The sequence below is a fragment of the Rhodotorula paludigena genome (genome assembly GCF_050403205.1).
Source record: "Rhodotorula paludigena JCM10292 DNA, Rt_paludigena_JCM10292v1_ctg21, whole genome shotgun sequence".
NCBI classification, from domain to species: domain Eukaryota; kingdom Fungi; phylum Basidiomycota; class Microbotryomycetes; order Sporidiobolales; family Sporidiobolaceae; genus Rhodotorula; species Rhodotorula paludigena.
Window position 1 is genome coordinate 60,364 of NW_027481437.1, and position 12,071 is coordinate 72,434.

General features: G+C 64.9%; 6 protein-coding genes across 6 annotated transcripts; 2 read left to right on the forward strand and 4 right to left on the reverse strand.

Annotated features, from left to right (window-relative positions):
• Nucleotides 1-142: 142 nt before the first annotated feature.
• Nucleotides 143-3,253, forward strand: GLC3 (1,4-alpha-glucan branching enzyme; the record flags this gene model as incomplete). Its single annotated transcript, XM_076649082.1, has 15 exons — nt 143-234; nt 298-330; nt 400-569; nt 642-754; nt 814-869; nt 964-1,097; nt 1,185-1,287; nt 1,342-1,418; nt 1,495-1,675; nt 1,748-1,964; nt 2,033-2,421; nt 2,506-2,556; nt 2,627-2,831; nt 2,913-3,137; nt 3,212-3,253. The coding sequence occupies 15 exons, from the start codon at nt 143-145 to the stop codon at nt 3,251-3,253; spliced, it is 2,088 nt and encodes a 695-aa protein (XP_076505306.1).
• Nucleotides 3,254-3,667: 414 nt separating this feature from the next.
• On the forward strand, nt 3,668-4,753 carry JCM10292_003534 (GPI anchored serine-threonine rich family protein; the record flags this gene model as incomplete). The annotated part of the gene is made up of 3 exons (XM_076649083.1): nt 3,668-3,871; nt 4,041-4,083; nt 4,182-4,753. 3 exons carry the CDS (start codon nt 3,668-3,670, stop codon nt 4,751-4,753), a joined length of 819 nt encoding a protein of 272 aa, XP_076505307.1.
• A 383-nt stretch (nt 4,754-5,136) lies between these two features.
• JCM10292_003535 (uncharacterized protein) lies at nt 5,137-6,815 on the reverse strand (the record flags this gene model as incomplete). Its single annotated transcript, XM_076649084.1, has 5 exons — nt 5,137-5,351; nt 5,422-6,037; nt 6,109-6,501; nt 6,561-6,614; nt 6,681-6,815. The coding sequence occupies 5 exons, from the start codon at nt 6,813-6,815 to the stop codon at nt 5,137-5,139; spliced, it is 1,413 nt and encodes a 470-aa protein (XP_076505308.1).
• A 436-nt stretch (nt 6,816-7,251) lies between these two features.
• Nucleotides 7,252-8,318, reverse strand: JCM10292_003536 (uncharacterized protein; the record flags this gene model as incomplete). Its single annotated transcript, XM_076649085.1, has 2 exons — nt 7,252-7,865; nt 7,922-8,318. The coding sequence occupies 2 exons, from the start codon at nt 8,316-8,318 to the stop codon at nt 7,252-7,254; spliced, it is 1,011 nt and encodes a 336-aa protein (XP_076505309.1).
• A 335-nt stretch (nt 8,319-8,653) lies between these two features.
• On the reverse strand, nt 8,654-9,892 carry JCM10292_003537 (uncharacterized protein; the record flags this gene model as incomplete). The annotated part of the gene is made up of 7 exons (XM_076649086.1): nt 8,654-8,742; nt 8,824-8,878; nt 8,953-9,150; nt 9,257-9,403; nt 9,470-9,512; nt 9,625-9,715; nt 9,832-9,892. 7 exons carry the CDS (start codon nt 9,890-9,892, stop codon nt 8,654-8,656), a joined length of 684 nt encoding a protein of 227 aa, XP_076505310.1.
• Nucleotides 9,893-10,273: 381 nt separating this feature from the next.
• SFC1 (Sfc1p) lies at nt 10,274-11,746 on the reverse strand (the record flags this gene model as incomplete). The annotated part of the gene is made up of 7 exons (XM_076649087.1): nt 10,274-10,315; nt 10,387-10,573; nt 10,665-10,821; nt 10,899-11,120; nt 11,188-11,386; nt 11,458-11,496; nt 11,627-11,746. The coding sequence occupies 7 exons, from the start codon at nt 11,744-11,746 to the stop codon at nt 10,274-10,276; spliced, it is 966 nt and encodes a 321-aa protein (XP_076505311.1).
• Between the last annotated feature and the right edge of the window lie 325 nt (nt 11,747-12,071).

Sequence of the window (12,071 nt, forward strand, 5' to 3'; positions counted from 1 at the left end):
CACCGCTGCTGCAGGAGTGAGAGCAGCAGAGACCAGCACTCGCCTGCCACGCACACCCACCCACACACCCCTGCCCTCTTGCGCCGTCCCACACCGTGCTCGTCTCGCCTCCGTCTCTCCACTCGGCGCCCCACTCTCGACCATGGCGTCCTCCCAGCCCGCCCCCGCCCTGCCCGAGCCAGCCCACCAGCCAAAGCCTCAGTCTCGCTTCCAGGTCATCCGCGAAGACCCCTAGTGCGCCCCCCTCCCTCGCTTCTGCCCCCCGCCTCACCCCCAACTGACCTCGACTCGTCATAGCCTCGAACCCTTCGAGGGCGCAATCCAGCACCGGTGCGCATCCCTCACTCGACTCCTCAGCTCACCTCGCGCTGACCCGCCGCACTGCCCCCGCCTCCGCAGCACCGACCGCTACGAAAAGTGGCTCGACGACATCCGCACCCACGAGGGCGGCGTCGACCGCTTCTCCCAGGGCTACAAGTCCTACGGCCTCCACGCCCAGCCCAACGGCGACGTCCGCTACCGCGAATGGGCCCCCAACGCCCACACCGCCGCCCTCGTCGGCGACTTTAGTCCGTCCTGTCTCCCTCTCTCGTCCTCTCGTCCCGCTCCTCCACTGACCTCGTGAGTCTGCGCCCCGACAGACGGATGGGACCGCGCCGCAAACCCCATGAAGAAGGACGACTTTGGCGTGTGGGAGTGCACCGTCCCCGCGCAGAACGGCAAGCCCGCCATCCCACACAACTCCAAGGTCAAGGTCCGTCGTCCCTCTCCTCGCTCTGCTACATCGGCAGCAGGCTCACCCTGCATGCGCAGATCTCGATGACCATTCCCAGCGGCGAGCGCATCGAGCGTCTTCCCGCCTGGGCCGCGTGAGCTGCCATCGTCTCGCATCTCTCTCCCTGTTCCCCCCACCTGACCTTCTCAATCTCGCCCCTCTCTCGCGTCGCCCTCCCCACCACCCAGCCGCGTCGTGCAGGACGTCAAGGTCTCGCCCATCTACGAGGCCGTCTTCTGGAACCCGCCCGAGAGCGAGCGTTACGTGTTCAAGAACCAGCGCCCGCCGACGCCGCGCGCGCCAAAGGTCTACGAGGCGCACGGTGCGCTGCAACTTGTCCTCTCTGCCCGTCTGCGACCCTGTCGCTTTCTGACTGTAGCTGACTGAGCAATGGAGACCGGGTGCACAGTCGGCATCTCGACGCCCGAGGCCAAGATTGGCTCGTACGACGAGTTCACGGACAACGTCCTCCCGCGCATCAAGGAGCTCGGCTACAACACCATCCAGCTCATGTGCGTAGAGCTCCGCTTTCTTCACAGGCTTTGGCTGACGAGTTCGCGAAACAGGGCGATCATGGAGCATGCGTACTATGCCTCGTTCGGGTACCAGATCACGAGCTTCTTCGCCATCAGCAGCCGCTACGGTGCGCTGCGCTTCTCCGTCCCGGTGTCTCGCTTTCACACAAGAGAGACGCTGACCGCGCCTCGTGGGTTTCGCAGGCACGCCCGAGCAGCTCAAGCGCCTGATCGACACGGCGCACGGGCTCGGCCTCACCGTGCTCCTCGACGTCGTGCACTCGCACGCGAGCAACAACTCGGCCGACGGGCTCAACCACTTTGACGGCTCCGACCACCAGTACTTCCACGGCGGCGGGAAGGGCCGGCACGAGCTATGGGACTCGTGAGTCGCGCGAACGGTCGGGTCCTTGTCAGAGTCTGCCACTGACTAGATTGCCCTCGCGTGCCCCGGCAGCCGCCTGTTCAACTACGGGCACCACGAGGTGCTGCGGTTCCTGCTGTCGAACCTGCGGTTCTACATGGACGAGTACGCGTTTGACGGGTTCCGGTTCGACGGCGTCACGAGCATGATGTACACGCACCACGGGATCGGCACGGGCTTCTCGGGCGGGTACCACGAGTACTTTGGCGACGAAAAGGTCGACGAGGAGGCGCTCGTCTACCTCATGCTCGTGCGTCGACCCTCTCTCACCCGATCTGGGGCCGGTGCTGACCGCGCGCGTTGGATGACCGCCCGCAGGCCAACACGATGCTGCACGAGCTGTACCCGCACTGCCTCACGATCGCCGAAGACGTGTCGGGCATGCCGGCCCTGTGCCGCACCGTCGCCGACGGCGGGCTCGGGTTCGACTACCGCCTCGCGATGGCCGTGCCCGACATGTGGATCAAGCTGCTCAAGGACGGGCCGGGCGACGAAGGGTGGGACATGGGCAACATCTGCTTTACGCTCGTCAACCGCCGGTACCGCGAAAAGACGATCGCGTACTGCGAGAGCCACGACCAGGCGCTCGTCGGCGACAAGACGCTCGCGTTCTGGTTGATGGACAAGGAGATGTATACCAACATGAGCGACTTGACCGAGCGCACGCCCGTCATTGACCGCGGACTCGCGCTGCACAAGATGATCCGGTGCGTTTGGCAGCGGCTGTTTCGTCGGTCCAGATCGCTCCTCGAAAGCAGACTGACGTAGACATTTGCGCCGGCCTCGCACAGTCTCATCACGCACGCCCTCGGCGGCGAGGGCTACCTCAACTTTGAGGGCAAGTGCGTCCGGATCTCTCTTTCTCGCTCGTTCGAAGGCGGTCGTCCTGACCCGTCGCTCTCGCGCGCACAGCGAGTTTGGCCACCCCGAGTGGCTCGACTTCCCGCGCGTCGGCAACGGCGAGTCGTACCAGTACGCGCGGCGCCAGTTCAACCTGATCGACGACGACCTGCTGCGGTACAAGTACCTGTACCGGTTCGACTGCGCGATGAACCGCGCCGAGGACGAGTTTGGCTGGCTCAGCAGCCCGCAGGCGTACATCTCGCTCAAGCACGAGGTGCGTTTGTCGCCCTGTCGTGTCCCAGCTCTCCGCTCACGGTAGCTGATTCGGAATTACGCGTGGTGCTCTTTGACGCAGGGCGACAAGGTTGTCGTCTTTGAGCGCGGCGACCTCCTGTGGATCTTCAACTTCCACCCCTCGTCGTCGTTCAGCGACTACCGCGTCGGGACCGACTGGGCGGGCGAGTACCGCGTCGTGCTCTCGAGCGACGACGCCGAGTTTGGCGGGCACGCGCGCGTCGACAAGAGCGTCAGGCACTTTACGACCCCGATGGAGTGGAACGGGCGCAAGAACTGGCTCCAGGTGCGACTTGGCCATCCCTCTCTCCGTCTCTCTCCAAGGCAGGGTGCTCACGGTGAATTTGTGCCGAGCGACAGGTCTACATCCCTTCGCGCACGGTCATCGTCCTCGCGCACTAGACCTGCACGCGCATGCAAAAAGAGAGAGGCGCAGAAGGAAGCCGTTGCTTGCCACCGTTCCGCGCCGGCTGTTTCCACCCGCATTCGTCGTCCCACACTCGTTTCTCTGTACCCCCTCGTCCGTCTACAAAGCCGTCATTGTAAAGCAGTGCCCATTTGTGATCACGGATAGGTAGAGACGCGTCGTTCGAGAGCGGCGAGACTCGACCCAAATTGCTTCAATCGCGTGCGCACGCGCCTCGAGGGGCCACTCCTCGTCCTTTTCGCCGCTCTCCCGTCGCTTCGTTGGAGCTCCTGACTGCTGCACCGCGTGTCTCTCGTCGCTCGTTACCCCCTGCCCATCCCTGCACACCGCCCCTCCGCCTCTGTCTCTCGACACCGGAATCACCGAACATCCTCCGCCCTTCGAGCACAATGGTGCCCTCCGCGTCCGTCCTCGCCGCCGCCGTGCCCGTCCTCGCCGCCGCGCTCGCCCGCGCAGCCGTGACGCCCACCGCGCCCTGGTCCGGGCAGGTGTACAACGTCGGCGAGAAGTGCGACATCCAGTGGAACCTCGACACGACGGGCGAGTGGGACAGCTTCTCGATCACGCTCATGACGGGCAGCAACCTCGCCATGGTCAGTCTCACCTTCTTCTAGGGCTCGCTGGGACGGGGGGGAGGCGGGAGGATGGCGACGGGGGACGCGACGAGGACCCGCCGCAACGGCTCTCTGTCCGCTCTCGTGTGCGGTCCCGGGCGCGATTGAGGAGCTCGTGAGCTTACTGGGCTTCCTTGCTGCTCTACAGGTCCCGGTGCAGCGCGTCGCAACTGGTTTGGACGGCACGACCGGTCCGTCTTCCTCGCTTTCGCTGTAATAGAGGACAAGGGGGCGTTCCGGAGTTTCCGAGGTCGAAAACTGACTCACAGCCTCCTTCGCGCTCGTGCAGGCGAGGGCTCATACGACTACACGTGCCCAGACGTGTCGCCCAACGCGGCCATCTACTTCTACCAGTTTGAGCAGGCCGGCCAGCCCACGTCGTGGACGACCCGGTTCACCATCGCCGCCGCAGACGGCTCGACGACCGACCCGACCGAGGAGACGGCCGGCATCGCATGGGGCACAGGCAAGCTCGTCAGCGGCTCGTCGGGCGTCTCGTCCGGCGCCGCTGCCGGCGCGGGTGCGGGTGCCGGAGCGAGCTCGGCCGTCGCCGCATCCGCGAGCGGTCCCGCGCGCCTCTCGAGCGCCGCTGCGTCCGCAGGCGTCTCGACAAGCGCGAGCGTCGACGAGTCGAGCGCGTCGACCGACGCGAGCGAGCCCGTCTCGACCTCGCAGTCGACCTCCTCCTCGGCGGCCGAGTCGTCCTCCGTCGCCGCGCCCACGTCGTCGTCGAGCTCGTCCAACTCGGCTCCGGCGGCGTCGCAGACCCCGGCGCGGACTAACGTCGACAGCGGCGCCGGCCGCGCGGGCGCTGGCGTCGCGGCCGTCCTCGGCGGCGTCCTTGCGCTCGTCTTTGCTTGAGCGCAGCAGAGCTAGCGCTGGGCGCACTCTGTCACACTCTGGCCTTTATCCTCACTGCAAGCCTGCACCTACCGCATGCATCTTGTCTTCGCCTCGTCCACGATCGATCCTGTTCCGCAACCCATCCCGTACCTCGCAGCAGCACCTCCTGTGACAGACACTTGTTTACGCCCTCCGTCTCGGTCTCCATCTCTTATCCATTCCATGTCTTGCAACGCCGCGGTACCCTTTCCCCACGAAGCAGCGCGATCTCGCTTCGACAACCGTTGGCCTTCCCAACGCCGAAGAGAGTGCCCGCTGCGACGGTTCCGAGTCAACAATACAGGTTGTTCGGGCAGCATCCACGGCGACTCCAAGTGGTACATTCTATCTACAGACGTAGATCAGGCCAGAACCGCCGCCCTCCCCCTCACGAGGATCTCGCCCAGCACATCCGCGCCCGTCTCGACCTGCAGCACGGCATTTGCGCCCCTCGCCTGCGCTTGAGCCGTCAGGTCGGCAATCGCGAGGTTGAGCTTGTCGTCCTCGGAAAGCAGCGCCGTCGCCGCACCTCCCGCGGTCGAGGAGGAAAGACCTTCGACGGTGCCCAAGTCTTGTACTGCGGGGCATGTGGTCCCAGTCAGTCAGCGCTGATGACCTTGCTGTGGACGTTCGAGTGCGGAACGCACCGACAGTGCGACCAGGCACCATCGCCTCGTCGGTCACGACAAAATCCATGGCCGGTTGCGCGCCGAAAGCGCCAGGCATACCCGCCACTCCTCCCGCACCCATCGCACCCATCCCGTCAAAGCCCATCGAGTCGCCAAACAGCGGCGGGTCGACCATCGTCCCGCCGCCGGGCGCCAGGTCGTCGAGCGCTCCAAGCCCGCCAAGTCCGCCCACTCCCACGCCCCCGTCCCCGTACGGCAGACCGCCAAGTCGCGGAGAGACGTTGAACGTGTTGTAGTTGACGACGCGCGGCGAGGGCGACATGCCCAGTCGGGGCGAGACGCGCACGCGGCCGGGCGATGCCGCGCGGAAGCCGCCGCCGCCGACGCCGCCGAGCGTCCCGAGCCGCGGTGACGGGACGGCGACTGGGACTGGGACGGGAACGATCTGCGGAGAGTGCCGCATACCGCCGAGACCGGGCAGAGCGCCGCTCCAGGAGTGGGTGCGGCGGAGAGTCGTCCCTCCTGGGTAGCCAAGCGGTGCGAGGCCGGGAGAGAGGCGCGGTGAGGCGAGGATGCGTTCGTTAGCGGCGGCGAGGGCGGCGCGCTCGGCGCGGATGGCGGACGTGTTGCGTTGCTGCTCGGGAAATGCGGAAGGATGGCTCAGGTTCACGCTTCTCCCGACGAAGAGATGGCCAGGGGACGTACCCTCCTGGCGGCCTCAAGCTCGAGCCGCCCCCTCTGAGCTCGCAACCGTGCGAGCTCAGCCTCCCTCCTCCGCTGGTCTTCGAGCGCCAATCTCTCAGCCTGCAATCTCGACCGCTCCATCGCGACCGCCGCACCTCCTCTACCGCCGCCAAGCATGGGAGATCCGAATCCGCCGCTGAACGACGCCGAGCGGACGCGCGGCGATACTGGCACGCCGAGACCACCCAGACCGCGCGGGGAGCCTGGCATGAGGGCTCGAGGAGAGGGAGGGACGAGCCCGCGCGGTGAGCGCGGAACGAGGGCGCCTGGGCCGACGCCACCCAGACCGCCAGCGAAGGGCAGGCCAGCTGCCCCTATTTCGAAGCCTACTGTGCGCGCGTTGACCGCCGCAGCCTGAGTGTTCGAAAAGGGTGAGCGTGAGCTACAAATACGCGCTCGCAATTCCAATGCACCTCGCGCTGCAGCCGCTGCTGCTTGCGGATGTGTCGCTCTTCATGCTTGATTTCCTGCGAGCGTACGACGAGGTCATTCAGATTGCATGGAGTGAGCAGTGGAAGATCCGCCAGACGGACGTGAAGCTTGCGCCTTTCGGACTCGCGAGCGAGACGATCCTGGGCTTCGCGGATGCGCTCGCCCTCAGTCGGAGCGCGATAGGTCTTTGCGCCGAGCGACCAGCGCCCGCCAGACGAGGCAGACCCCCCGTACATCGGTGCTGACGAGAGCGGGAAAGGTGGGAGCGACGGCGGGACGTCACGCGCAGGACACAGGGAGGTCACAGAGAAGCCAGCAGTAGGACCACCGTGGAGCTGGGCAGTGTGCGGTCAGGGAGTGCGACGAGATGGCGGGTGCGAGGACAAGGGGACAGCGGGGCGGACAGGAGAGCACCGCTTGCCGCTTGTCCGATTCGTAAAGACGTTCGCGGTGCGGTGGGTGGCCACTGGGCGTTTATGGGCTGCTCATGGAGAATAATGTCAAGGCTGTGCTGGGCCGACAGCGCTCAAGTCGGCTGTGAACCGCTGTGAACGCGTCGTAAGCAAATGGACTAGGCGAGCCGAGAGCGACGAGAACTTGCGGAGGGAATACAGACGACAGAGATTCTTCTACAGCGAGCTGATACAGACACGCAGCGCTGTTATGGGAGTCTCAAGCAGCCCGCAGCTTGACAGCCCTCCCCGCCGCCGTCAGTCCGCCACCCTCTCCGGCCCACTGCTTCGTCTGCACGCCCAAGACTGCGTCCGCACCTCTCTTCTCACCTTCGACGCGCAGAAGCTCCTTGATGGCCCCGAGGTCGGTCATGTGCGGCGTACCGACCTGCACGAGCCCGAGCTCCTGCACGACGATGAAGCCGGGAATGGCGAGGCGCGAGGTGATGAGGAGCTGCCGCGAGGGGAAGGACGAGAAGCTGTGCATCGGGTCCGAGCCGGGCGCAGACATGGGCGCCGCGATGGAGGTGGGGCGCGAGCGGATGAGAGGGGACGGTGGGCGGGGGGAAGACGAAGGCGAGCCGGCGAGGGCGGGAAAGGGCGCGCGAGAAAAAGAGGTCCGAGTCGGGCGGCGCGTGAGTCCGGCTATTGGACGGACAGGCGATGCGGACCGGCTGGACGTCGGTGTTGCGAAGTGTGGGGGGGAGGCAGAAAACGCTGTTCGGGGAGACATCGACGCTGCCAAGGCTGGGTGTGGCGGAGAGGTGGCAAAGGTGTTTGCCGCACGCGAGTTGGGTGCATCGACGACAGCGCGCATTGACGGTGACGGCGGTCCTACGAGAGGCGAAAGCGTGAGTAGGCAAGTCAGGATTCTGGAAGAGAACCCTCACCTTGCATTGACGGCGACGAAAGCGCCGCCTTTGCCAGCTGTTCCCGTAGCTTGGCCATCTTCCTCCTGTGCTCGACCTCGTCCATCCGAGCGCGTAGCCCCGGGTCGTTCGGTTTGACGGCCAACTGTGCCGACAGAGTCGCGACTTCGCCTCCCAGCTGCCTCGCCTCGGCCCAGGCGTCCCGCACTGCTTGCAGCCGCTTCTCGCGCTCGTGCGAGTAGGCGGTCATCGCACTCGATACCGTGCGAGTGTGCTCGGCAAGCTTGTACGCAGGAGAGAGCGGTGCAGGCATGTAGGAAGTTGTCGACAGGCTGCGTTGGCGGCGAGGTGGAGGTGGCTTGGTAACCGTGCCGGTGGCGATGGGAGCCGGAGGAGCTTTGTTGCGGTCAAGAGCCATCTCGTCGAGCCGGTAAAGAGCGGCAGCACCGAAGCCGAGCGAAACCGCGGAACGGAAAGAGGGCGGACATGCGGGCACGCGAGGGACTCGTCCTGTGCACAGCCCTGCGGGCGACCCGTCCGTTGTCCGTCCCTGAGGAGATGTGCATGACCTCACCCTCGAATCGGATGCGCACGGACGTTCCGGAGAGGAGGCCGACCGTCAGAGACAGACAGGAGTACTCCAGCAAGTGGTCAAAGCGGCGAGTAACGCCTTGAGTAGCTCGAAAGGGGCGGACACTCGCGCCCGACGAAGTATGGACAGGTTACGGGACAACGCACGAAAAGAACGTGACTCTACAGCTTGACCTTGCCCGCATCCTTCCTGCCCGGCACCGGGCCTTCCCATTCCTTGCCCAACCAGAAGGCAATCTGCTCGAAGCGGTCTGCGTGCGCGGAGATCGACAAGCGGCGGTCGAACGGGGGCGTCAGGAACGGTTGAGATGAGGCGATATGAACGCGCGCACCTGAGCCGAAGAAGGGGTACTGCGCGCCGTCGTCGCGCTGGGCCACGATCCAGGGCTGTGCGAATGGCCCACGAGCGAAGTCATCAGTGGCTACTCGGTTGCTGTGAGAAGGTAGCGGCGGCAACGCACGAAACCGAACGCCCCGCCTTCCTCGACAAGCTGCTTCGACTCGCTCTTGAGCTTGCCCTTGATCTCCTCCGAGTTGGCGTGCTCGAGCAGCTGCTTAATCTCGCTGTCGGAGAAGAGCGCCTTAAGCAGGGTCGGGTAGGTCGAGGGGGTGATAGCGTCATTGGCCGTCTTGCCCGACGAGGGGCGCCAGACGGCGTCCTGCAGGTTCCGCAACTGTCAATCGCGCTTCCGACAGCGAGCCAGATCAAACCGTGACGCCTCGCGTGGAGAGCGGCCATGGTAGACTGGCTGAGCTGAGACTCACGAAGAAAAGCTCAGTCGCCTTCTCAAGCCGGTCGGGCAGCTTGTCCTCCACAGCGCGCAACACGCGCATGCAATGGATCGTGTTGACCGGGAAGGACTCGGGATGCTTGTACTCGAGCTCGTAGAACTTGGCCGCAAGTGGGAGGTCCTGCCGTGGGCGCACTCGAGGGGTAAGTAACGAGCGCGGGAGCCGAGCACCCTCGAAGAGACGCACTTTGCCGTTCATCCACAGGCCCTTGTTCTTCACGGTGATGGGGCTGTTTTGCGATGGGTGAGGCGTCAGTAGCATGCTAGGGCGCAACAAATGCCCGAGATGTCGCCGGAAGGCAAAGCTGCAGGTAGAGCTGCGGCAAAGGCAGCATAGCTCACGGCTTGTTCCCGCTCGCAACCATGATGCCTCCAAGAAACATGGGCTTGAGCACGATGTTGGCGTTCCAGCGAGTGCGGTAGCGCTGCAGGACTGTAAGGTTGGGAGCGGGTGGGGCCGAGGAGGAGCGGGGAAGCATGGACTCCGTCAGCAGGGGTCAAAGGGATGTGTAGCGCAGTGAGGATAAGTAGAAGGCTTGGATGGCTCACCCGTATAGGCAATCATCGACCACGGCGACACGACATCGTAGTAGAGAGTGAGGACGGCCATCCGGCGCGAACAAGGCGATGCTGGTGGTTGGGAGGGCGGTAGGGTAGTCTTGTGGTGCTGATGTGACTCTTGTGAGCCTGTGAGGAGCTGCTCGAAGCGTCGTGAGGCGGGAGAGAGGGAGGAGACCTGCGGGGTCATGGTTGCCGGTCCAAGTAGCCGGAGTCGCTTTCTCATCTTTCGTTCGTACAGCCTGTGAAGCACGGCAAGGACTGTCTAAAAGAACACAACGGCCCTCCGGACCAGCCGAACCGAGAAAGACGGCAGTCCGCTCTCTCCCCTTCTGCTCGACCGCCGGCGGGCAAAGCATGGTATAACAGGGACGGTAGACAACCAGCGGGGTACTTGCGACATGGTAGGAGAGTGCAGAACGACGTAGACGACCTACTCGGAGTACTCCTGGTTGACGTCCTCGGGCTTCTCGATCTAGACGCGGGAGGAGGCGGAACGTCAGTCTCGTCGACGCCGGAGTCGGTTTTCGAGCCCCTTGTACTTACGAAGAGCTTGATACGCTCGTAGACAGCAAATACCACGGCTTGCCCGGGTGCAACGCGAGCAACACGAGGCGTGATGCCCTTGTAGAAGGCCGACGGTCCCTCCTCGCGGAACATTTGTGCCGAGACGGTCGAGAAGCGCGTCCATGCCGTCTCGCCTTTGAGCGCAGTTGCACGCTGAATGCGGGTCCTGCAGATGCGCAAGTCGAAACAAGGTAAGCAGAGGGGGAGAGAAGTCGACAGCAGAGCCTTCTCAACGACGAAGAGCGGATTGGACGCACTTGATCGTGTCGATCGGCGCATTGGTGAACGGCCCGACAGCACCCGAGATAAGGCCAATGATCGACGTCTGCCATGCAGGGAGGCCGCCGTCGGGGTACTGCGGCTGCCACTGCTGCAGCAACGCCTTGAGCTGCGTGTAGGCGGTAAAGTTGGCGGCTGTGCGAGGCGTCTTGCCTGGAGCATCAGCAACAAGCGTAGAACACAATGATGCAGACAGCGAGGGAGCCACGCACCCTGGTTGGTCGCCTGGCGGAGCGCCGTGAGCGCGACGCCGCGGTACAGCGTCGCCGGGCCCTCCTCGCGGAGGATGACAAAGAGCGCGTGGGCGGCGTTGCGGTACTTGGGGATGTCGAGCGGGTCCGTCATCGAGTGCACCTGCGCCTGCAGGCGAATCTTGACAACCTCCATCGGGCACACGACCATGACGGCTTCGGTGACACCGGCTCCGAGACCCGCTGCAGATTCGTCCGCGCGCGTCAGCGACTGTCTCACACAACCCAAAGACGGAAGAGCGCGGCGCACCGAGGAAGATCATGCTCGGGCTCGTCTTGCCCGTCTCCTTGTTGGCGAGGAAGCCCTTGTACTGCTCAAACGACGCAAAGCGGATCGCCATCTTGGGCACGATGCCCGTGACGACGGCCCCGAGCCCCTTGTACAGCCCGAGCGGCGTCTCCTTCGAAATGATGTGCGCGCCCGTCGCGATGAATCCGCGCGGCTTGGTCTGCAGCGAGACGGGACCGGGCCAGGTCAGCTGGGTGCTCGCGGCCCGACGAGCGCGCGGAAGGGACGCACTCCGGCCTTCTTGCCGCTCCGACTCAGCTGCATGCGGACCTGTCGCGCAAAGAGGGCCGCAACAAAATCAGCAGCTTGTCCGCGGCTCGTGCCGGAACCGGCGACCGTCTCGCCGCCGTCCTTGCAGCGATCCGGCGCCTGGACAGGGCTTTCTCGAGCACACACGCACCTTGATCGTGTCAAGCGGGTGGCACACGAGCGCCTCGGCGAGACCTGCACCTCCTCCGGCGAGGAGGTGCACGCCGATGGGCGTCTTCTTCTTGTCGTTGCCGGCTGCCTTGGACGCCATCGTTGCTGTTCGGAGTGGGTGGAGCGGTGCTTGTGGTGGTAGAGCGCGAGGGCGAAATACCCGGCAGGACGGGCGAGATGCAGGTGAAGCGGAAGGTCGCGAGGGATGTGGGGAGCCGCGGCGAGTCGCCTAGAGGGTCGCAGAGCGTGCGAGATGAGCTGGCGGAGTGTAGAGCGGGGCAAGTGCGAGCTGGACAGAGAGCCAAGTGCGGTCCGGGAAGGGCAAGAGGCGAGGGAAGCGCCCGCGGAACGAAGAAAGCCGGCCGGGGCGGGGAGAAGCGTGAAAGTCGCGGCAATGGCGCGACAGCTCTGTGCGGCGACGACAG